General features: G+C 52.2%; 1 protein-coding gene across 1 annotated transcript in view; it reads right to left on the bottom strand.

Moving 5' to 3' along the window:
• Positions 1 to 24,966, bottom strand: part of LOC140404602 (Y-box-binding protein 2-like) — a 48,529-nt gene that overhangs the window by 10,889 nt on the left and 12,674 nt on the right. Inside the window, 5 exon segments of the mRNA XM_072493203.1 lie at positions 7,367 to 7,473; positions 9,548 to 10,008; positions 10,011 to 10,038; positions 11,220 to 11,309; positions 17,924 to 17,957. Of these exon segments, the coding sequence (XP_072349304.1) occupies positions 7,367 to 7,473; positions 9,548 to 10,008; positions 10,011 to 10,038; positions 11,220 to 11,309; positions 17,924 to 17,957 (720 nt within the window).

Below are 24,966 nucleotides of genomic sequence, written 5' to 3'. Positions count from 1 at the left end.
GTCTTTATAGAGGGACGAGGCAGGGGTGTCCCCTGTCTCCGTTACTGTTTGCATTGGCAATTGAGTCGCTGGCCATAGCTCAGGGGAGGAGAAGAACACCGGGTATCTCTGTATGCAGATGATCTATTGCTGTATGTTGCGGACCCAGTGGAGGGGATGCCTGAGATAACGTGGATACTCAGGGAGTTTGGGGAATTTTCGGGGTACAAATTGAATATGGGGAAGAGGGAGTTGTTCGTGGTGCATCCGGGGGAGCAGAGCAGGGGAATAGCTGATTTACTGCTGAGGAGGGTAATACGAGATTTCCGGTACTTAGGGATCCAGATAGCCAGGAGCTGGGGAACCCTACATAGGCTTAATTTAACACGATTGGTGGAACAGATGGAGAAGGATTTTTAAGAGATGGGACATGGTGTCCCTGTCACTGGTGGGTAGGGTGCAGGCGGTCAAAATGGTAGTCCTCCCGAGATTTCTTTTTGTGTACCAGTGCCTCCCGGTGATGGTCACGAGGGCTTTTTTCAAAAAATTGAGAAGAGTGTTATGAGCTTTGTGTGGGCTGGGAAGACCCAGAGAGTGAGGAGGGGGGTTTTTGCAGCGTAGCAGGGATGGGGGGGACTGGCACTGCCGAGCTTAAGTGATTATTATTGGGCCGCCAATATCTCAATGGTGTGTAAGTGGATTGGGGAAGGGGAGGGAGCGGCGTGGAAGAGACTGGAAATGGCATCCTGCAAGGGGACTAGCCTACAAGCACTGGTGACGGCGCCGTTGCCGTCTCCCCGAAGAAATACACCACAAGTCCAGTGGTGGTGGCAACACTGAAAATTTGGGGGCAGTGGAGACGACATAGGGGGAAGGACGGGAGCCTCGGTGCGGTCCCCCGATAAGAAATAACCATAGGTTTGACCCGGGGAGAATGGATGGGGGATTTGGAGCATGGCAGAGAGCTGGGGTTGTGCAACTGAGAGATCTGTTCGTAGACGGGACGTTTGCGAGTCGGGGAGCGCTGACAGAAAAATATGGGTTGCCCCAAGGGAATGAATTTCGATACATGCAACTGAGGGCTTTGTGAGGCAACAGGTGAGGGAATTTCTGCAGCTCCCGACACAAGAGGTGCAGGATAGAGTGATCTCAGAGACATGGGTGGGGGATGGTAGGGTGTCGGATATATACAGGGAAATGAGGGACGAGGGGGAGATCATGGTGGATGAGCTGAAGGGAAAATGGGAAGTAGAGCTGGGGGAAAAGATCGAAGAGGGGCTGTGGGCAGATGCCCTACGTAGGGTAAACTCTTCGTCCTCGTGTGCCAGGCTTAGCCTGATACAATTCAAGGTTCTACACAGGGCGCACATGACCGGAGCAAGGCTCAGTAAATTTTTCGGGGTAGAGGATAGGTGTGGGAGATGCTCGAGAAGCCCAGCGAACCACACCCACATGTTTTGGTCATGTCTGGCACTGCGTGGGTTCTGGGTGGGGGTGGCAAATGTGCTTTCGAAGGTGGTGGGTGTCCGGGTCGAGCCAAGCTGGGGGTTGGCTATATTCGGGGTTGCAGAAGAGCCGGGAGTGCAGGAAGCGAGAGAGGCTGATGTTTTAGCCTTTGCGTCCCTAGTAGCCCGGCGCAGGATATTGTTAATGTGGAAGGAAGCCAAACCCCCGGGCGTGGAGGCCTGGATAAACGACATGGCAGGGTTTATAAAGCTGGAACGGATAAAGTTCGCACTAAGAGGTTCGGCTCAAGGGTTCACCAGGCGGTGGCAACCGTTCATTGACTACCTCGCAGAACGATAAAGGAAATGGGAAAGTAGCAGCAGCAACCCGGGGGGGGGGGAGGGGGGGGGAGGGGGGGAGGGGGGGAGGGGGGGAGGGGGGGAGGGGGGGAGAGGGGGGGGAGGGGGGGGGAGGGGGGGAGGGGGGGGAGGGGGGGAGGGGGGGGAGGGGGGGGAGGGGGGGGAGGGGGGGGAGGGGGGGGAGGGGGGGAGGGGGGGGGGGTCCTCGGGGATATTTTTACTTGGATATGTATATTGGATTGTTTGACTTATTATTTGGGAGAGTTAATATTTTGTTATGGCAGTTGCCATTTAGTTTATATATTATTTATTTATTAGTTAAAAAACGGTGCAGATAAGCTGCAGAGCTGGGCTGAGAAGTGGCAAATGGAGTTTAATGCAGAAAAGTGTGAGGTGATTCATTTTGGAAGGAATAACAGGAAGACAGAGTACTGGGCTAATGTAAGGTTCTTGGCAGTGTGGATGAGCAGAGAGATCTCGGTATCCATGTACATAGATCCCTGAAAGTTGCCACTCCGGTTGAGAGGGTTGTTAAGAAGGCGTACGGTGTGTTAGCTTTTATTGGTAGAGGGATTGAGTTTCGGAGCCACAAGCTCATGTTGCAGCTGTACAAAACTCTCGTGCGGCCGCATTTGGAGTATAGAACATAGAAAATACAGCACAGAACAGGCCCTTCGGCCCACGATGTTGTGCCGAACCTTTGTCCTAGATTAATCATAGATTATCATTGAATTTAGAGTGCAGAAGGAGGCCATTCGGCCCTTTGAGTCTGCACCGGCTCTTGGAAAGAGCACCCTACTCAAACTCAACACCTCCACCCAACACCAAGGGCAATTTTGGACACTAAGGGCAATTTATCATGGCCAATCCACCTAACCTGCACATCTTTCGACTGTGGGAGGAAACCGGAGCACCCGGAGGAAACCCACGCAGACACGGGGAGGATGTGCAGACTCCGCACAGACAGTGAGTATTGTGTGCAATTCTGGTCGCCGCATTATAGGAAGGATGTGGAAGCATTGGAAAGGGTGCAGAGGAGATTTATCAGGATGTCGCCAGAGATGGAGGGAAGATCTTATGAGGGAAGGCTGAGGGACTTGAGGCTGTTTTCGTGAGAGAGAAGAAGGTTAAGAGGTGATTTAAAAGAGGCATACAAGATGATCAGAGGATTAGATAGGGTGGACAGTGAGAGCCTTTTTCCTCGGATGGTGATGTCTAGCACGAGGGGACATAGGTTTAAATTGAGGGTAGATAGATATAAGACAGATGTCAGAGGTAGGTTCTTTACTCAGAGAGTAGGAAGGGTGTGGAATGCCGTGCCTGCAACAGTAGTGGACTCGCCAACACTAAGGGCATTCAAATGGTCATTGGATAGACATATGGACGATAAGGGAATAGTGTAGATGGGCTTTAGAGTGGTTTCACAGGTCGGCGCAACATCGAGGGCCGAAGGGCCTGTACTGCGCTGTAATGTTCAATGTTCTATGTTCAGAGATCTCTGGACAAACCCGCCAAGGTCCCTTTGTTCCTGGGAACTTCCCGGTGTCAGGCCGTTCACTGAATACTTCCTGGTCACATTACTCCTTCCAAAGTGCATCAGCTCTCACTTTTCAGGGTTAAATTCCATCTGCCACTTCTCGGCCCATCTAGCCATCCCGTCTGTCTCCCTGTGACCCGAGACACTCAGCCTCACTGTTAACCACTGCTTTAAATTGCCTTTTTATTTCCCTGACCAAAATGGATAACCCCACACTTATCAAACTGCATCTGCCACATTTTGGCCCGCTCTCCTAACCTATCTGTATCCATTTGCAAGGTTCTTATTTCCTCATTGCAACTTAGTGCCCACCTATGTCAGGGTCACCTGCGAATTTGGCTATTGTACCCTCTGTTCCTGCATCCAAGTCATTAATATAGATTGTAAATAACGGAACATCCCCCCCCACCCCAAAATCGGACCAAAACCTGGAGCACACCCACTAGTTACAGCTTGCTAACCAGAAAAAGACCCATTAATCCTCACTACTAGGTAGGTTAGCCAATCTTTGATCCAAGCGGATATCTCACCCCATAACTTGTGTATTAACCTATTGAGCGGTACCTTATCGGAAGCCCTTCCGGAAGTCCAGATATACTATATCTACAGGACACCCATTATCCACTTTGCTGGTCAAGTCTTTGAAGAACACACGCAAATCCGTCAAACAAGATTTACCCTTCACAAACCATGCTGACTTACTCCTTCCTTAATAACGGATTCCAACAATTTCCCAATGACCGACATTAAACTAACTGGTCCATTATTTACTCCTTTCACCCTTTTTTTGAACAGGAGTCTTATATTTGGGGGACGTGGTAGCATAGTGGTTAGCACTGCTGCTCCTGGGTTCAATTCCAGCTTGGGTGTGTCGAGTCTAGACGTTCCCCGTGTCTGCATGGGTTTCCTCCCACGGTCCAATGTGCAGGTCAGGTGGATTGGCCGTGATCAATGCGCAGGGTTTTACAGGGATTAGAATATAGAACATTGGGCTGAATGGCCTCCTTCTGCACTTCGAGTCTGCACCGACCCACATTAAGCACTCACTTCCACCCCATCCCCGTAACTCAATAACCCCTCCTAACCTTTTTTTGGACACTAAGGGCAACTTAGCATGGCCAATCCACCCAACCAGCACGTCTTTGGACTGTGGGAGGAAACGCACCCAGGCACGGGGAGAACGTGCAGACTCCACACAGGGATGGAGCAGGCCTGGGTGGAATGGTCTTTCGGAAGGTTGGTGCAGGTTCGATGGGCTGAATGGCCTCCTTCTATACTGTCGGGATTCTATGGGTTAGCTGTTTTCCATTCCACTGGAACTTTCCACAATCCAGGGAATTAGTGCTAACCACTGTGCTGCCCCGATGACCAATGCCTCCCCCATTTCTTGAAAGACCCTAGAATGTAGGCCATCAGTCCCTGGGGACTTGTCTGCCTTTGCGCTGTACAGTGCAGCAAGGAGGCCCTTTGGCCCATGTGTGCATCGACAATAACTATCCCCAATATCGCATTAATCCCACATCCTTAATGTGATGGTGTTTCAAGTATTAATCCTAATAGTTTGCCCAGTACTTTCCTCCCCGCACCCCCCCAGTGATGGTGACTGTTTCAAGTTCGTCCTTTCCAACAAGCTTGGTCTTGTCTGTTACTATTGGGATGTTTCTAGTTTCCTCCACCCCAAAAACAGGGGCAAAAGAATGGATCGTGTCTCCGCCATCTCCATGTTCCCATTATCAATTCGCCAGGACTTCCAGTGAGGGGGACGTGCTGACCACAAATGTGAGGTAATGCATTTTGGAAGGTCTAATACAGGTCGGAAATATACAGTAAACGGCAGAACACTTAAAGAGTATTGAAAGTCAGAGAGATCTAGGAGTACAGGTCCACAGGTCACCGAAAGTGGCAACACAGGTGGAGAAGGTAGTCAAGAAGGCATACGGCATGCTTGCCTTCATTGGCCGGGGCATTGAGTATAAGAATTGGCAAGTCATGTTGCAGCTGTATAGAACCTTAGTTAGGCCACACTTGGAGTATAGCGTTCAATTCTGGTCGCCACACTACCAGAAGGATGTGGAGGCTTTAGAGAGGGTGCAGAAGAGATTTACCAGAATGTTGCCTGTTATGGAGGGCATTAGCTATGAGGAGCGGTTGAATAAATTCGGTTTGTTCTCACTGGAACGAAGGAGGTTGAGGGGCGACCTGATAGAGGTCTACAAAATTATGAGGGGCATAGACAGAGTGGATAGTCAGAGGCTTTTCCCCAGGGTAGAGGGGTCAATTACTAGGGGGCATAGGTTTAAGGTGAGAGGGGAAAGGTGTAGAGAAGATGTACGAGGCAAGTTTTTTTTTTTTATTACACAGAGGGTAGTGGGTGCCTGGAACTCGCTACCGGAGGAGGTGGTGGAAGCAGGGACGATAGTGACATTTAATGGGCATCTTGACAAATACATGAATAGGACAAATACATGATAGCATAAGCTATGAGGAGCGAGCATAAGCTATGAGGAGCGATTGAATAAACTCGGTTTGTTCTCACTGGAACGAAGGAGGTTGAGGGGCGACCTGATAGAGGTATACAAAATTATGAGGGGCATAGACAGAGTGGATAGTCAGAGGCTTTTCCCCAGGGTAGAGGGGTCAATTACTAGGGGGCATAGGTTTAAGGTGAGAGGGGCAAAGTTTAGAGTAGATGTACGAGGCAAGTTTTTTACGCAGAGGGTAGTGGGTGCCTGGAACTCACTACCGGAGGTGGTAGTGGAGGCAGGGACGATAGGGACATTTAAGGGGCATCTTGACAAATATATGAATAGGATGGGAATAGAAGGATACGGACCCAGGAAGTGTAGAAGATTGTAGTTTAGTCGGGCAGTATGGTCGGCACGGGCTTGGAGGGCCGAAGGGCCTGTTCCTGTGCTGTACATTTCTTTGTTCTTTGTTCTTTGTTCTTTGATGGGAATAGAGGGATACGGACCCAGGAAGTGTAGAAGGTTTTAATTTAGACGGGCAGCATGGTCGGCACGGGCTTGGAGGGCCGAAGGGCCTGTTCCTGTGTATCATCCTCACCACTTACCTTCTCACTCACCCAAGAACAAAATGGACAGAGGATAGCGACAGGGTTAGGCGAGTTGCCAAAAACTTGGCAGATGGAATGTAGGAAAATGTGAAACACTTTTGGCAGGAAGAATAAAGGAGCTGACTATGTAAATGGAGAGAGACTGCAGAAAGCTGCAGCAGAGGGGATTCGGGGGACCTTGTGCATTAAACAAAACAAGGCAGGCGTGGTCTGTGAACAGTTTTGCTCTCTGATCCATCCAAGGAAAAATATACTGGCATTTGAGACAGTGCAGAGACGGTTCACTGGGTTGACGTCGGGTATGGGGGGATTTTCCTGAGGGGTAGGTGGGGCCTGAACACATTGGAATCTAGAATAATGGCAGGTGACCATATTGAGACAAATAGGACCCGGGGGATTTACAAGATAGATGCTGAGGGAATCTTTGATAGAATATAACACAGAGGCCCTTGGCCCAGCTGATCCACCTGGCCTGCCCACCTAATCCCATTTCCCAGCATTTGGCATGTTGACTTTAAAGGAATACCACCCTCCCAGGCAGCGCGTTCCAGACCATCACCACTCTCTGGGTAAATCCTCAAATCCACCCCATAAATCCTCAAATCCCCCCTAAACCTTCCGCCCCTCACCTTGAACTTGTGTCCCCCTCGTAACTGACCCTTCAACTGAGGGGACCAGCTGCTCCCTCTCCACCCTGTCCGTGCCCCTCAGAATCTTGTCCACCTCGATCAGGCCGCCCCTCAGTCTTCTCTGCTCCAGAGAAAACAACCCCAGCCTATCCACCCTCTCTTCATAACTGAAATGTTCCGTCCCAGGCACCATCCTGGTGAATCTCCTCTGCACCCCCTCCAGTCCAATCACATCCTTCCTATAATGTGGCGACCAGAACTGCACAGGAGTGCCCCCCCCACCCCAGTGCATGCAGGGAGAAAGCAGCCCGAGCGCATCTTCAGGTTATTGCTCCACATTTACCAGCGGTATTGGAATCGGGGTCTGGCTCCTCTCCCACGTTGAGTTGGTGGTGGCTGGATTTGCCTCGGGTCTGGAACCGGCTCTTTGCTCTCGGAGACCACATCACCCTGAAAAGCCAATCAGGTCAGGAGGTGAACACGTCGGGTCTCGGAATGACCAGGAGTTACTTAGGCCCAAACCCAAACATTTCAGACCTCAGCCATTTGGAACTGGGGTTGCGATATTACACTTTAGACGGGCTTTAGAGTGGTTTCACAGGTCGGCGCAACATCGAGGGCCGAAGGGCCTGTACTGCGCTGTAATGTTCTATGTTCTACACGGAAAAAGCCGAGGAAAAATGTACAGTCACGGGAAGTGGAGGACGGACAAGGGCAGCAGACACCAGCTGGATGTTCTCCTCCGAGTCACTCTCCACCCTGACTGGGAGATATATCCCCGTTCCTGGTCGCTGGGTCGGAACTCCCTCCCTAACAGCACGGCGGGTGTACCTACGCCACACGGACCGCAGCGGGTTGAGGAAGGCAGCTCACCCACCACCTTCTCAAGGAGGCAATTGGGGGGGGCAATACCAGCCTAACCAGCCCTGCCCACATTTTACCAACAAATAACAGAAACTGCCTATTCCCAAAGGTGCAAACCCCGGCTCTATCCCGAAGAGAACTGACCAATGATATCATCACAATTTTCATTTCCATCGTGGCGAGCCTGGCATTGGGCAGTACGGTAGCACAGTGGTTAGCACTGTTGCCTCGCAGTGCCAGGGTCCCAGGTTCGATTCCCCGCTGGGTCACTGTCTGTGCGGAGTCTGCACATCCTCCCAGTGTGTGCGTGGGTTTCCTCCGGGTGCTCCGGTTTCCTCCCACAGTCCAAAGATGTGCGGGTTAGGTGGAGTTACGGGGATAGGGCAGGGGGGAGTGTGCCTAGGTAGAGTGCTCTTTGAGGCTCGGTGCTGACTTGATGGGCCGAATGGCCTCCTTCTGCACTGTAGAGATTCAGTGGTTAGGCCAGATGGAGGAATGTGAATTTAGTTAATAATAGTTAGTCCCGTGTGGAGTTTGCACATTCTTCCCAGTGTCTGCGAGGGTCCCCACAACACAAAGGTGCTCAGGTTAGATATATTGGCCACCGAGGACCACCAACAAAATAGAAGGACAAAGCTGAGGGTCAAAGCAAAACCGGGCCGCACGGGACATTGCCCGAACATAATAAAGATCAACTGAAACTTCAAAACATCAAATAAGATAAAGGGGCAATAAAACACCCCAACACCTGTGGTCCCCACCGGAGACCTCGATGGTACCCATGGACACCACATGCCCCTTTCTAGGGACAGCCGGCACTAAATTGCCCCTTAATTGGAAAAATTGTGAAGATAATAGTTAGTCTATGTTAACGGTGACCATGAAATTCTGTAACGGTCGCCTGGTTCACCAAAACGAAGGAATCTGCAGCACTTGGCCAGTCTGGCCCATGTAGAACCGGAGGAAAGTTACGGCACAGAAGGCGGCAATCGAGCCCAGGGAAACCCTTTCTAATCCCACTTTGCTGCACCAAGTCCATCCCAAGGTGCAAATCCAGGTTGGGTTGTTTTTATATAACTGAGTTTAGGGCGTCTGTCACCAACTCCGGCAGCAAACTCCGGCCTCCCACGACCCTCTGGGTAAAAAAAAGGTTCTTCCTCTACACGTGACTCCAGACCCCACAACGTGGCCGACCACTGCTCCTCTGGAATGGCCGAGTGAGACACTCCAGAGGAGCAGTGAGGGGAGGCCCACATCCCGTGTATGAACACGGGAGAACGGGCATGGACAAGCGGACAGCTGAGCAAAGAGTCTCCGCTCAATCTTCCTCGTCATTCTCTTCAGCCCTTGCCTGGGGTCAGCCTCCGGCCGATTCGGTCAAGGCCAATTAACTCTGGATAGGTGGCAGGCCGAGAAAAACCAAACCAGCTCCATTGGACAATCCATGCACAACGCAAATAGTGTTTTTCTCGCTCCTGCTCCTCCCGGGCCACAGGCCTCGCCAAGAGCAGCAATGGGGGGAGGAGCACTCTAGTCAGTCCCTCACCTCACTGGGGGGCAGGTGTGCATTAGTCAGGTTTCTATGGCAGGTACAACCCATGCCCTGATGATACCCGGCAACATGTAAAAATCCACCTGGTGTAAGAGCAACGCCACTCACCCCGACGTCCTGCCCCACTCCACCTCGCGGAGTGAACCGAGCTCGGCGCTGAAAGGGCCGGCGGGAACCATAGGGAGGGGGGAGTCGCTGACTCTTATCGGGGGTTTGTTCCTGGCTGTCGTGGGTCTCCGAGCCCTCCCCCTTCTCTCCGGCGCTTTCCGCCGTCTCCTCCACCGCCGGCTGGTCACCCCCGACTTCCTGCCCACCTCGTGGTGCGGCCCGAGGCCGGCGGCTGCGCTGGAACTGCCGCCGGGAACTGTAGGGAGTGGCGGGTCGCTGACCGAGGCTTGGCTGCTGGCCCTCGCGGTTCTCGGAGCCCTCCCACCTCTCTCCGGCGCTTTCCGCCGTCTCCTCTGCCGCCGCCTGGTCACCCGGGGCTACAGGACCCCGTCGTCTGAAGTAGCCGCGACGGGACCGCCGACGGTTTGGGGCGTAAGGGCTGCCTTTCACCGGGACGCCGCCGGACCAGTCACATTCACGGCTTCCAATCCCTGCGGGGCACAGAAAACATTAAACAATATATTTAATAGAACGGTTCGAACAAGAGGCCATTCAGCCCATCACATGCGCTGACATCCAAAGGAGATTTACCCCAGCACATTCTTCCTTTCCACAATCACCAACTTCCTTCCGGAAGCTCAATCGAGCAGTTCCCACAAACAGGACAAATCAGCTTTATTTTTAATAAACGTACAGATGCAGGTTGAGGGATGAATGTTGGCACAGAAGATGGGGGGCTCCCCCTGCTCGGTATCCGACATGGGCCTGTCACGGCAGGGGACAGATGGCATTTAATTTACGGCCAACCCAAAGACAATGCTGCCTCCGACAGTGCAACATTCCTGCAATGTTGCTGTAACGACTGGAATGGGACGAGAGGTCTCCTCCCTCAGAGGGTGCCCCTACCCAGAGAGTTTGGGCAGTGGGGCTGGCAGAGGTGATCCTTACCCAGTGTGCCCCCTGCTGGAAACCCCCGCCCCCCCCCGCCCCAGGTGCCAGAGGCACCAACACCAACCAGGGGGAAAAAAAATCTGGTTCACTCTGGGGCTGGTTTAGCACACTGGGCTAAATAGCTGGCTTTTAAAGCAGACCAGCAGCACGGTTCAATTCCCGTACCAGCCTCCCTGAACAGGAGCCGGAATGTGGCAACTAGGGGCTTTTCACAGTAACTTCATTGAAGCTGACTTGTGACAATAAGCAAATTTCATTTCATTCAGTCATCTAAATCTCTTTAAACATTCACTCCCCCCCCCCCCCCCCCCCCCCCCCCCGACGCACAGTGGCAGCCGTGTGTCCGTCTACAAGATGCACGGCAGCGACTCACCGAGGTTCCTCAGGCAGCACCTTCCAAACCCACCCCCTCTGCCATCTCGAAGGACAAGAGCAGCAGATACCTGGGAACCCCACCACCTGGAGGTTCCCCTCCGAGTCACTCCCCACCCCAACTGGGAAATATATCGGCGTTCCTTCACTGTCGCCGGGGCAACACCCTGGAACTCCCTCCCTAACAGCACGGTGAGTGTACCTACACCACAGGGACTGCAGCGGTTTAAATGCGGCGGCTCACCCACCACCTTCGAGGGGGCAATTAGGGAGGGCAATAAATGCTGGGACCGGCCAGCAGCGACACGCCCCCACCCCACACCAAACCAAAAGAAAATCAGAAGTGCACCTTCTCGCCCTGGGCGACATCGAACTCCACCACCTCTCCCCCTCCGACGCTGCGTAGAAACTTGCGGGGATTGTTTCTCGTGATGGCCGTCTGCCCGGAGAGGACAGGGACAGGGTTTGAAGAGTTAAAGCAGCAAGTTAATAACACAAACATTTCCCAACAAGCAGTCACAGCGAAATACAGATGCTCATAGCCAGCGTGGACCATTGACCAAGGCTTTCCCCGCTCTCCTGTCCACAAATATTTCACAAACCCCAGGGGAGGTGCCAGAGGATTAGGAGAACAGTGGTCCCAATATTTAAGAAAGTGCGCAGTAAGACAGGGAACTACAGACCAGTGAAACTATTCCATCTCCACTTGGAGAGGCAAAGTTTGATCAGGAATAGTCAGCGTGGCTGTGTCAGAGGGAGGCCACGTCTAACAAATTTGATTGAATTTTTTGAGCGTGTGACCAGGTGTGTAGATGAGGGTGGTGCAGTTGATGTAGTTTTACATGGATTTCAGCAAAGCCTTTGACAAGGTCCCACATGGGAGATTTATAAAGAACGTAAATGCACCTGGGATACAGGGGGATTTGTTACGGTGGATTCAAAATTGGCTCAGCCGGAGGAGACAGAGGGTGATGACAGACGGCTGCGTTACTGACTGGAAGCCAGTGACCAGTGGGGTACCACAGGGATCGGTGTTGGGTCCTCTATTGTTGCCATTTATATAAACGACCGATGACTAGGTCGGGGGGTTGGGATCAGTCAGTTTGCGGATGACACACAGATTGGCCGGGTGGGTAACAGTGAGGCTGAGTGTCTCGGGTCACAGGGAGACAGACGGGATGGCTAAATGGGCAGAGAAGTGGCAGATGGAATTTAACCCTGAAAAGTGTGAGCTGATGCACTTTGGAAGGAGTAATGTGACCAGGAAGTATTCAGTGAACGGCCTGACACCGGGAAGTTCCCAGGAACAAAGGGACCTTGGCAGGTTTGTCCAGAGATCTCCGAAGGCAGAAGGGCAGCTTAATAGGGAGGTGAAAAAGGCACATGGGACACTGGCCTTTATCAATCGAGGCTGTGATTACAAAAGCAGGGAGGTCATGTTGGAGTTGGACAGAACTTTGGTGAGGCCACAGCGGGAGCACTGTGTGCAGTTCTGGTCGCCACATTATAGGAAGGATGTGATTGGACTGGAGGGGGTGCAGAGGAGATTCACCAGGATGGTGCCTGGGATGGAACATTTCAGTTATGAAGAGAGGGTGGATATGCTGGGGTTGTTTTCTCTGGAGCAGAGAAGACTGAGGGGCGGCCTGATCGAGGTGGACAAGATTCTGAGGGGCACGGACAGGGTGGAGAGGGAGCAGCTGGTCCCCTCAGTTGAAGGGTCGGTTACGAGGGGGACACAAGTTCAAGGTGAGGGACGAGGGGGGGGGATTTGAGGATAAACCTTTTCCCCAGAGAGTGGTGAGGGTCTGGAACGCGCTGCCTGGGAGGGGGGTGAGGGTCTGGAACGCGCTGCCTGGGAGGGGGGTGAGGGTCTGGAACGCGCTGCCTGGGAGGGTGGTGAGGGTCTGGAACGCGCTGCTGGAGGGGGGTAGAGGCGGGTTGCCTCACACCCTTTAAGAAGTACCCGGGTGAGCACTTGTACGTCGCAACGTTCGAGGCTGTGGGGCCGAGTGCTGGGGAATGGGGTTAGGTCGGCAGCTCAGGGGATTTATGTGTCAGTGCAGTCTCGAGGGGCTGAAGGGCCTGTTTTGTGCTGTATTATTCTGTGATTCTGTTACAGAGATGGTGAGAGGCCAGAGGAGGTTACAGAGATAGGGAGGGGTGTAGGGGCTGGAGGAGGTTACAGAGATAGGGAGGAGTGTAGGGGGCTGGAGGAGGTTACAGAGATAGGGGAGGGGGTGTAGGGGGCTGGAGGAGGTTACAGAGATAGGGAGGGTATAGGGGGCTGGGGGAGGTTACAGAGATAGGGAGGGTATAGGGGCTGGAGGAGGTTACAGAGATAGGGAGGGTATAGGGGGCTGGAAGAGGTTACAGAGATAAGGAGGGGTGTAGGGACTGGAGGAGGGTACAGAGATAGGGAGGGGGTATATGGGGCTGGAGGAGGTTACAGAGATAGGGAGGGGTGTAGGGGCTGGAGGAGGTTAGAGATAGGGAGGGGTGTAGGGGGCTAGAGGAGGTTACAGAGATAGGGAGGGGTGTAGGGGTTGGAGGTTACAGAGATAGGGAGGGGTGTAGGGGCTGGAGGAGGTTACAGAGATAGGGAGGGTGTAGGGGCAGGAGGAGGTTAGAGAGAGGGAGGGGTGTAGAGGCTGGAGGAGGTGACAGAGATAGGGAGAGGTGTAGGAGGTGACAGGGATAGGCAGGGGTGTAGGGGTTGGAGGGTAGAGAGATAGGGAGGGGGTGTAGGGGCTGGAAGAGGTTACAGAGATAGGGAGGGATGTAGGGGTTGTAGGAGGTTACAGAGATAGGGAGGGGTAGAGGGGGCTGGAGGAGGTCACAGAGATAGGGAGGGGTGTGGGGATGGAGGAGGTTACAGAGATAGGGAGGGGTGTAGGGGCTGGAGGAGGGTACAGAGATAGGGAGGGTTGTAGGGGTTGGAGGAGGTTACAGAGATAGGGAGGGGTGTAGGGGTTGGAGGAGGTTACAGAGATAGGGAGGGGGTATAGGGGGCTGGAGGAGGTTACAGAGATAGGGAGGGGTTTGGGGTTGAGGTGACAGAGATAGGGAGGGGTATAGGGGTTGGAGGTTACAGAGATAGGGAGGGTAGTAGGGGTTGGGGAGGAGGGTTCAGAGATAGGGAGGGGTATAGGGGGCTGGAGGAGGTTACAGAGATAGGGAGGGGTGTAGGGACTGGAGGAGGGTACAGACATAGGGAGGGGTATAGGGGTTGGAGGTTACAGTGATAGGGAGGGGTGGTAAGGGCTGGAGGAGGTTACAGAGATAGGGAGGGGTGTAGGGACTGGAGGAGGGTACAGAGATAGGGAGGGGTATAGGGGTTGGAGGAGGTTACAGAGATATGGAGGGGTTGTAGGGGGTTGGAGGAGGTTACAGAGAGATGGAGGGGTGTAGGGGTTGGAGGAAAGTTACAGAGATAGGGAGGGGTATCAGGAGCTGGAGGAGGTTACAGATATAGGGAGGGGTGTGGGGATGGAGGAGGTTACAGAGATAGGAGGGGTGTAAGAGGTGACAGAGATAGGGATGGGTATAGGGGTTGGAGGTTAGAGAGATAGGGAGGGGGTGTAGGGGCTGGAGGAGGTTACAGAGATAGGGAGGGGTATAGGGGGCTGGAGGAGGTTCCAGAGATAGGGAGGGGTATAGGGGGCTGGAGGAGGTTCCAGAGATAGGGAGGGGGTGTAGGGGGCTGGAGGAGGTTACAGAGATAGGGAGGGGTGTAGGGGCTGGAGGAGGGTTACAGAGATAGGGAGGGGTGTGGGGGATGGAGGAGGTTACAGAGATAGGGAGGGGTAGAGGGGGCTGGAGGAGGTTACAGAGATAGGGAGGGGTGTAGGGGCTGGAGGAGGTTACAGAGATAGGGGAGGGGTAGAGGGGGCTGGAGGAGGTTACAGAGATAGGGAAATGTCACAGGCACAGAAACAATCCGTAAACGGGATAGATGCATAACTAGGAGGTGTAACAGTGGGAGAGGAGACTGACCCCGGGAACACAGTAGCACAGTTCCCACAAGGGGTCATCAGAGAGTCCAAAAGTGGTCCATCTACTGCTGTTTGACTTCGAGAGCCATCACCCTCTCCATACCCCAGCAATGGCAGACACCTTCCAAGAGGAATAACAGGACAACAATTGAGAGCAGAAACTGGAGCTCACTTCTCTGCCCAATTCCTCAATAGCCCTCATCTCAGTAATCCAGGCAGTCTCTCCAGGACCTGGATTGAGCAGACTTCATCAAACACTCCAGGACAGGTACAGCACGGGGTTAGATGCAGAGTAAAGCTCCCTCTACACTGTCCCCATCAAACACTCCCTGGACAGGTACAGCACGGGGTTAGATGCAGAGTAAAGCTCCCGCTGCACTGTCCCCATCAAACACTCCCAGGACAGGTACAGCACGGGGTTAGATACAGAGGTAAAGCTCCCTCTACACTGTCCCCATCAAACACTCCCAGGACAGGTACAGCACGGGGTTAGATATACAGAGTAAAGTTCCCGCTACACTGTCCCCATCAAACCCTCCCAGGACGGGTACAGCACGGGGTTAGATACAGAGTAAAGCTCCCTCTACACTGTCCCCATCAAACACTCCCAGGACAGGTACAGCACGGGGTTAGATACAGAGTAAAGCTCCCTCTACACTGTCCCCATCAAACACTCCCAGGACAGGTACAGCACGGGTTAGATACAGAGTAAAGCTCCCTCTACACTGTCCCCATCAAACACTCCCAGGACAGGCACAGCACGGGTTAGATACAGAGTAAAGCTCCCTCTACACTATCCCCATCAAACACTCCCAGGACAGGTACAGCACGGGGTTAGATACAGAGTAAAGCTGCCTCTACACCGTCCCCATCAAACACACCCAGGACAGGTACAGCACGGGGTTAGATACAGAGTAAAGCTCCCTCCACACTGTCCCCATCAAACACTCCCAGGACAGGTACAGCACGGGGTTAGATACAGAGTAAAGCTGACTCTACACCGTCCCCATCAAACACTCCCAGGACAGTTACAGCACGGGGTTAGATACAGAGTAAAGCTGACTCTACACTGTCCCCATCAAACACTCCCAGGACAGGTACAGCACGGGGTTAGATACAGAGTAAAGCTCCCTCTACACTGTCCCCATCAAACACTCCCAGGACAGGTACAGCACGGGGTTAGATACAGAGTAAAGCTCCCTCTACACTGTCCCCATCAAACACTCCCAGGACAGGTACAGCATGGGGTTAGGTACAGAGTAAAGCTCCCTCTACACTGTCCCCATCAAACACTCCCAGGACAGGTACAGCACGGGGTTAGATACAGAGTAAAGCTCCCTCTACACTGTCCCCATCAAACACTCCCAGGACAGGTACAGCACGGGGTTAGATACAGAGTAAAGCTCCCTCTACACTGTCCCCATCAAACACTCCCAGGACAGGTACAGCACGGGGTTAGGTACAGAGTAAAGCTCCCTCTACACTGTCCCCATCAAACACTCCCAGGACAGCTACAGCACGGCGTTAGATACAGAGTAAAGCTCCCTCTACACTCCCCATCAAACACTACCAGGACAGATACAGCACGGGGTTAGATACAGAGTAAAGCTCCGTCTACACTGTCCCCATCAAACACTCCCAGGACAGGCACAGCACGGGGTTAGATACAGAGTAAAGCTCCCTCTACACTCCCCATCAAACACTCCCAGGACAGATACAGCACGGGGTTAGATACAGAGTAAAGCTCTCTCTACACTGCCCCATCAAACACTCCCAGGACAGGTACAGCACGGGGTTAGATACAGAGTAAAGCTCCCTCTACACTGTCCCCATCAAACACTCCCAGGACAGGTACAGCACGGCGTTAGATACAGAGTAAAGCTCCCTCTACACTCCCCATCAAACACTACAGGACAGATACAGCACGGGGTTAGATACAGAGTAAAGCTCCCTCTACACTCCCCATCAAACACTCCCAGGACAGGCACAGCACGGGGTTAGATACAGAGTAAAGCTCCCTCTACACTATCCCCATCAAACACTCCCAGGACAGGTACAGCACGGGGTTAGATACAGAGTAAAGCTGCCTCTACACCGTCCCCATCAAACACACCCAGGACAGGTACAGCACGGGGTTAGATACAGAGTAAAGCTCCCTCCACACTGTCCCCATCAAACACTCCCAGGACAGGTACAGCACGGGGTTAGATACAGAGTAAAGCTGACTCTACACCGTCCCCATCAAACACTCCCAGGACAGTTACAGCACGGGGTTAGATACAGAGTAAAGCTGACTCTACACTGTCCCCATCAAACACTCCCAGGACAGGTACAGCACGGGGTTAGATACAGAGTAAAGCTCCCTCTACACTGTCCCCATCAAACACTCCCAGGACAGGTACAGCACGGGGTTAGATACAGAGTAAAGCTCCCTCTACACTGTCCCCATCAAACACTCCCAAGACAGGTACAGCACGGGGTTAGGTACAGAGTAAAGCTCCCTCTACACTGTCCCCATCAAACACTCCCAGGACAGGTACAGCACGGGGTTAGATACAGAGTAAAGCCTCCCTCTACACTGTCCCCATCAAACACTCCCAGGACAGGTACAGCACGGGGTTAGATACAGAGTAAAGCTCCCTCTACACTGTCCCCATCAAACACTCCCAGGACAGGTACAGCACGGGGTTAGGTACAGAGTAAAGCTCCCTCTACACTGTCCCCATCAAACACTCCCAGGACAGGTACAGCACGGGGTTAGATACAGAGTAAAGCTCCCTCTACACTGTCACCATCAAACACTCCCAGGACAGGAACAGCACGGTGTTAGATACAGAGTAAAGCTCTCTAGAAATAAAATTAGGCAATTCCACATCGGGAATGAAAATTGAACAATATTTGCTGCTCAGGTAAGTTTCGGAAGCTAATACGATGGAAATGGTCCAAAGTTTGGGTCAGGAGACGCAATGACCCTCGGCTGCAGCCTGGAGTTAGTCCCGTCGCAAAGGTCACCGAAGAAACTGAGAGATGACAGTTGGTGATATTGAGGAGTCTCTACCTGATGAACAAATATATCCGCTTCAATGTCATGTCTGGGAGGGAAAGAAAAAGAAGAGGGTAATTATAGAATAATCACATCCCCCCGCCCCCCCCCACCGGCGTCGCAACCCCCCCCCCCCCGCGGCGTCGCAAACCACCACCCCCGCGGTGTCGCAAGCCCCCCCCCCAGCATCGCAAACCCCCCCCCAGCATCGCAAACCGCCCCCCCCCCCCAGCATCGCAAACCGCCCCCCCCCCAGCATCGCAAACCGCCCCCCCCCCCCGCGGCGTCGCAAACCGCCCCCCCCCCCCGCGGCGTCGCAAACCCCCCCCCCGCGGCGTCGCAAACCCCCCCCCCGCGGCGTCGCAAGCCCCCCCCCCCAGCATCGCAACCCCCCCCCCCAGCATCGCAAACACCCCCCCCCCAGCATCGCAAACACCCCCCCCCCAGCATCGCAAACCCCTCCCGCAGCATCGCAAACCCCCCCCCCCCCGCAGCATCGCAAACCCCCCCCCCCCCCGCAGCATCGCAAACCCTCCCCCCCGCAGCATCGCAAGCCCCTTCACAACCAATCAACACAGTCATGGATGTCGAACAGGAAATATGGCAGCCATATTGCACACAGCAAGATCCCAGACTCGTGGCCAAATCTGCTTTTTAATGTCTGCAAGTGTTTTTGGCTGGGCGATGGGTATTAGCGGAGGGTGCAGCTGGACGCTCGCTCGAGTGGCCAAGGGTTCTTGTGCGCCCAGTCAATGGAATGACAATGATCCGGTTACACACACACCGGGTGGGGGGTGGGGCGGTGACGAGTACCAAGACATTTAGTGGGTCAACCATGCCAAATTGTCCCAGTGTTCAGATGTGCAGGTTTGGTGGGAGTCACACAGATGGGGTAGGGGAGAGGCACAGATGGGGTAGGGGAGAAGGCCCAGGTAGAGTATCGGAGGGGCAGTGCAGGCTACGTGGGCCAAATAGCCTCCTATGATTTGGGGGGGGGGGGGGATAAAGAGAAGCTGGATAAACACAAGAGAGAGGGGGGTGCAAAATGGAAGGATTTGCTGATACAAGCAACATCAACCTATCTAAACAGCCCTGGGCAACTTGGGATTGGGGACCACACATTGTGCCACATGGCTGAGGAGGGCACGGAAGGCAGGCGACCAGCCCAGGTCAGTCTGGCAGGATCGCTCTCTCCCCTCCGCCCCCCCACACCCGCACAGGCCCCGCCGCCATGTTCACTTCACCCCCTCCCAGCCAGCAGAAAGCAGATGGAGGTAGAGGGAGGGCTTTTCTGAAAGAAATGAGGGGGGGGGGGGGGGGGGGGGGGGGGGAATATTCTTCAACTGTCCTGCAATCCAAGACAGAAGAATGATGTCTACAACGGCAAGGGTTGAAATGATTTTAACTAAGGCCCGAGCTGTACCAGCGGTAACTAGATCAGATCCTGCATTATTGCAAGCTACTACGGACATGAATACAATGAATACACGGATCGGAATTCCACAGGGGGAGTCTGGCCAACTGGACTATCTGTCCATTCCGGGTGCAAGGACCCTTTTTCCCCCAGAACAAACCGTTATCTCACTCAGAGACCGACCAAGACATCCTGCTGGCCCCAATCCAAAAGCCTCTCATGGCAGCTTTAATATACTCTGAGATTGTTAAACAAGAAAAGCCTATTCAGTTGAACAACGAGCCTAGCGGCAAACAAAGTGTAATACAACTTAACCCATTAAGCACCAAACAGCTTGGAGTTGAAGTGATAAAGACAACAGCCTGGGTTCAAAAACATTTAATAGACCTCACAAACTATGATGAAATGTTTGAAACAGTTTGGAAGGAGTTTTCTGGAATAGATCTCCAGCCAAAAGAGGAAAACTGTGAAATGAGTGCATTGGGATCTTGTAAAACCCATTTTGTCACTGGTTTAAGACCAGAACTGTCTGCAGCTTTAAACTTGATCTTACCCAGCGGGAGCTGCGAGGCAGAGCGGACAGTTTAAAAGTTCGCGGCCTGGGAGAGGTAAGTACTGTTTAACAACCTCCTTACCTTGCAGGTCAGCTGGGAGTGGGAGAGAGAGGGAGCCGGGACATTGAAAACAGCGCGGGAGATTGAAAAAGCGCGGGAGCTGTGAAGCAGAGCGGACAGTTTAAAAGTTTGCGGCCTGGGTGAGGTAAGTACGGTTTAAAAACCTCCTTCCCTTGCAGGTCAGCTGTTAGTTCGGGAGATCAGTTTCGGGAGCAGGCCTATTGGCTGACTGTAAATCAGGAAGGATACAAAGGGTGTGGCTGAAGTGCCTATAGAAACGGAGAGCTGGAGGCAAACAGAGTGTATCAGAGTTTGGGTAAGGCTGAGTTCGGGTAAGAGGTGCTTCACCTCTAAATTAATTAACTAGTTAAGGGAATTTGGTGCTTACCTGAAGGAGGTGCAGAGAAGCAGACCTGTGAGGGAGTCTCGGGAGCAATTACATCACAGCCAGCAGGTAAGTGATTGGCTTGTGACTGGTAAGTGATTTCTCTCTCTTTGACTTTCTCTTAGCTGTGTAGTGTAGTTCAAATTTAACTTCAGGTTTAAGTCATGGCAGGAGAGCTCAGACCCGTGTCATGCTCCTCTTGTGAGATGCTTCACTTTGGAGCATCCGCGATGCTGAGGAAGTTGTGGATAGCACATTCAGTGAGTTGGTCACACCGCAGATTAAAATTACTGAGGCAGATAGGGAATGGGTGACCAACAGACAGAGGAAGAGTTGGAAGGCAGTGCAGGGATCCCCTGCGGTCATCTCCCTCCAAAACAGATTTACCGTTTTGGAAACTGTTGGGGGAGATGGCTCACCAGGGGAAGGTGGCAGCAGCCAGGTTCATGGCACCGTGGCTGGCTCTGCTGCACAGAAGGGCGGGAAAAAGAGTGGCAGAGCTATAGTGATAGGGGATTCAATTGTAAGGGGAATAGACAGGCGTTTCTGCGGACGCAAACGAGAATCCAGGTTGGTATGTTGCCTCCCTGGTGCAAGGGTCAAGGATGTCTCGGAGCGGCTGCAGGGCATTCTGGAGGGGGAGGGTGAACAGCCAGCTGTCGTGGTGCATATAGACACCAACGATATAGGTAAAAAACGGGATGAGGTCCTACAAGCTGAATTTAGGGAGTTAGGAGTTAAACTAAAAAGTAGGACCTCAAAGGTAGTAATCTCAGGATTGCTACCAGTGCCACGTGATAGTCAGAGTAGGAATGACAGGATAGCTAGGATGAATACGTGGCTTGAGAGACGGTGCAAGAGGGAGGGTTTCAAATTCCTGGGACATTGGGACCGGTTCTGGGGGAGGTGGGACCTGTACAAATCGGACGGTCTGCATCTGGGTGGGACCGGAACCAATGTTCTCGGGGGTGTGTTTGCTGGTGCAGTTGGGGAGGGTTTAAACTAATGTGGCAGGGGGATGGGAACCGATGTAGGAAGTCAGTGGGGACGGAAACAAAAGGCAGGAAGGGAGTGTGTGTAAAGCATGACCAGAGAAAGCAGGGCAGAGAGCAAGGAAGGTCTACATTAAACTGCATTTATTTCAATGCAAGGGGCCTGACGGGCAAAGCAGATGAACTCGGGGCATGGACAGGCACATGGGACTGGGATATTCTAGCTATGACTGAAACATGGCTAAGGGAGGGGCAGGACTGGCAGCTCAATGTGCCGGGGTACAGATGCTATAGAAAGGATAGAACAGGAGGTAAGAGAGGAGGGGGAGTGGCGTTTTTGATTAGGGAGAACATCACGGCAGTACTTAGAGGGGATATATCCGAGGGTTCGCCCACTGAGTCTATATGGGTGGAACTGAAAAATAAGAAGGGAGAGATCACCTTGGTAGGACTGTACTACAGGCCCCCAAATAGTCAGCGGGAAATTGAGGAGCAAATATGTAAGGGGATTACAGATAGCTGCAAGAATAATAGGGTGGTAGTAGTAGGGGACTTTAACTTTCCCAACATTGACTGGGACAGCCATAGCATTAGGGGCTTGGATGGAGGGAAATTTGTTGAGTGTATTCAGGAGGAATTTCTCATTCAGTGTGTGGATGGACCGACTAGAGAGGGGGCAAAACTTGACCTCGTCTTGGGAAATAAGGAAGGGCAAGTGACAGAAGTGCTAGTGAGGGATCACTTTGGGACAAGTGACCATAACTCCATTAGTTTTAAGATAGCTATGGAGAATGATAGGTCTGGCCCAAGAGTTAAAATTCTTAATTGGGGCAAGGCCAATTTTGATGGTATCAGACAGGAACTTTCAGAGGTAGATTGGGGGAGACTGTTGGCAGGCAAAGGGACGGCTGGTAAATGGGAGGCTTTTAAAAATGTGTTAACCAGGGTGCAGGGTAAGCACATTCCCCTTAGAGTGAAGGGCAAGGCTGGTAGAAGTAGGGAACCCTGGATGACTCGAGATATTGAGACTCTGGTCAAAAAGAAGAAGGAGGCATATGACGTACATAAACAACTGGGATCAAGTGGATCCCTTGAAGAGTATAGAGATTGTCGAAATAGAGTTAAGAGGGAAATCAGGAGGGCAAAAAGGGGACATGAAATTGCTTTGGCAAATAATGCAAGGGAGAATCCAAAGAGATTCTACAGATACATAAAGGGGAAAAGAGTAACTAGGGACAGAGTAGGGCCTCTTAAGGATCAACAAGGGCATCTATGTGCAGAGCCACAAGAGTTGGGTGAGATCCTGAATGAATATTTCTCATCGGTATTCACGGTGGAGAAAGGCATGGATGTTAGGAAACTAAGGGAAATAAATAGTGATGTCTTGAGAAGTGTGCATATTACAGAGGAGGAGGTGCTGGAAGTCTTAAAGCGCATCAAGGTAGATAAATCCCCGGGACCTGATGAAATGTATCCCAGGATGTTGTGGGAGGCTAGGGAGGAAATTGCAGGTCCCCTAACAGAGATATTTGAATCATCGGCAGCCACAGGTGAGATGCCTGAAGATTGGAGTGTGGCAAATGTTGTGCCCTTGTTTAAGAAGGGCAGCAGGGAAAAGCCTGGGAACTACAGACCGGTGAGCCTAACGTCTGTAGTAGGTAAGTTGCTAGAAGGTATTCTGAGAGACAGGATCTACAAGCATTTAGAGAGGCAAGGACTGATTCGGGGCAGTCAGCATGGCTTTGTGCGTGGAAAATCATGTCTCACAAATTTGATTGAGTTTTTTGAGGGGGTGACCAAGAAGGTAGATGAGGGCAGAGCAGTAGACGTTGTCGACATGGACTTTAGCAAAGCCTTTGACAAGGTACCGCATGGTAGGTTGTTGCAGGAGGTTAAAGCTCACGGGATCCAGGGTGAGGTTGTCAATTGGATTCAAAATTGGCTGGATGACAGAAGGCAGAGGGTGGTTGTAGAGGGTTGTTTTTCAAACTGGAGGCCTGTGACCAGTGGTGTGCCTCAGGGATCGGTGCTGGGTCCACTGTTATTTGTGATTTATATTAATGATTTGGATGAGAATTTAGGAGGCATGGTTAGTAAGTTTGCAGATGACACCAAGATTGGTGGCACAGTGGATAGTGAAGAAGGTTATCTAGGATTGCAACGGGATCTTGATCAATTAGGCCAGTGGGCCGACGAATGGCAGATGGAGTTTAATTTAGATAAATGTGAGGTGATGCATTTTGGCAGATCGAATCAGGCCAGGACCTACTCAGTTAATGGTATGGCGTTGGGGAGAGTTATAGAACAAAGAGATCTAGGAGTACAGGTTCATAGCTCCTTGAAGGTGGAGTCGCAGGTGGACAGGGTGGTGAAGAAGGCATTCGGCATGCTTGGTTTCATTGGTCAGAACATTGAATACAGGAGTTGGGATGTCTTGTTGAAGTTGTACAAGACATTGGTACGGCCACACTTGGAATACTGTGTGCAGTTCTGGTCACCCTATTATAGAAAGGATATTATTAAACTGGAAAGAGTGCAGAAAAGATTTACTAGGATGTTACCGGGACTTGATGGTTTGAGTTATAAGGAGAGGCTGGATAGACTGGGACTTTTTTCCCTGGAGCGTAGGAGGCTTAGGGGTGATCTTATAGAGGTCTATAAAATAATGAGGGGCATAGATAAGGTAGATAGTCAACATCTTTTCCCAAAGGTAGGGGAGTCTAAAACTAGAGGGCATAGGTTGAAGGTGAGAGGGGAGAGATTCAGAAGGGCCCAGAGGGGCAATTTCTTCACTCAGAGGGTAGTGAGTGTCTGGAATGGGCTGCCAGAGGTAGTAGTAGAGGCGGGTACAATTGTGTCTTTTAAAAAGCATTTAGATAGTTACATGGGTAAGATGGGTATAGAGGGTTATGGGCCAAGTGCGGGCATCTGGGACTAGCTTAATGGTAAAAACTGGGCGGCATGGACTGGTTGGGCCGAAGGGCCTGTTTCCATGCTGTAAACTTCTATGATTCTAACCCTCAAGAGTATTGAAAGTCAGAGAGATCTAGGAGTACAGGTCCGCAGGTCACCGAAAGTGGCAACACAGGTGGAGAAGGTAGTCAAGAAGGCATACGGCATGCTTGCCTTCATTGGCCGGGGCATTGAGTATAAGAATTGGCAAGTCATGTTGCAGCTGTATAGAACCTTAGTTAGGCCACACTTAGAGTACAGTGTTCAATTCTGGTCGCCACACTACCAGAAGGATGTGGAGGCTTTAGAGAGGGTGCAGAAGAGATTTACCAGAATGTTGCCTGGTATGGAGGGCATTAGCTATGAGGAGCGATTGAATAAACCCGGTTTGTTCTCACTGGAACGAAGGAGGTTGAGGGGAGACCTGATAGAGGTATACAAAATTATGAGGGGCATAGACAGAGTGGATAGTCAGAGGCTTTTCCCCAGGGTAGAGGGGTCAATTACTAGGGGGCATAGGTTTAAGGTGAGAGGGGCAAGGTTTAGAGTAGATGTACGAGGCAGGTTTTTTATGCAGAGGGTAGTGGGTACCTGGAACTCGCTACCGGAGGAGGTAGTGGAAGCAGGGACGATAGGGACATTTAAGGGGCATCTTGACAAATATATGAATAGGATGGGAATAGAGGGATACGGACCCAGGA

Source organism: Scyliorhinus torazame, chromosome 31, assembly GCF_047496885.1.
Source record: "Scyliorhinus torazame isolate Kashiwa2021f chromosome 31, sScyTor2.1, whole genome shotgun sequence".
NCBI classification, from domain to species: Eukaryota; Metazoa; Chordata; class Chondrichthyes; order Carcharhiniformes; family Scyliorhinidae; genus Scyliorhinus; species Scyliorhinus torazame.
The sequence above is the reverse complement of the archived record's forward strand: the minus strand, read 5'-3'. Positions and strand labels throughout refer to the sequence as shown.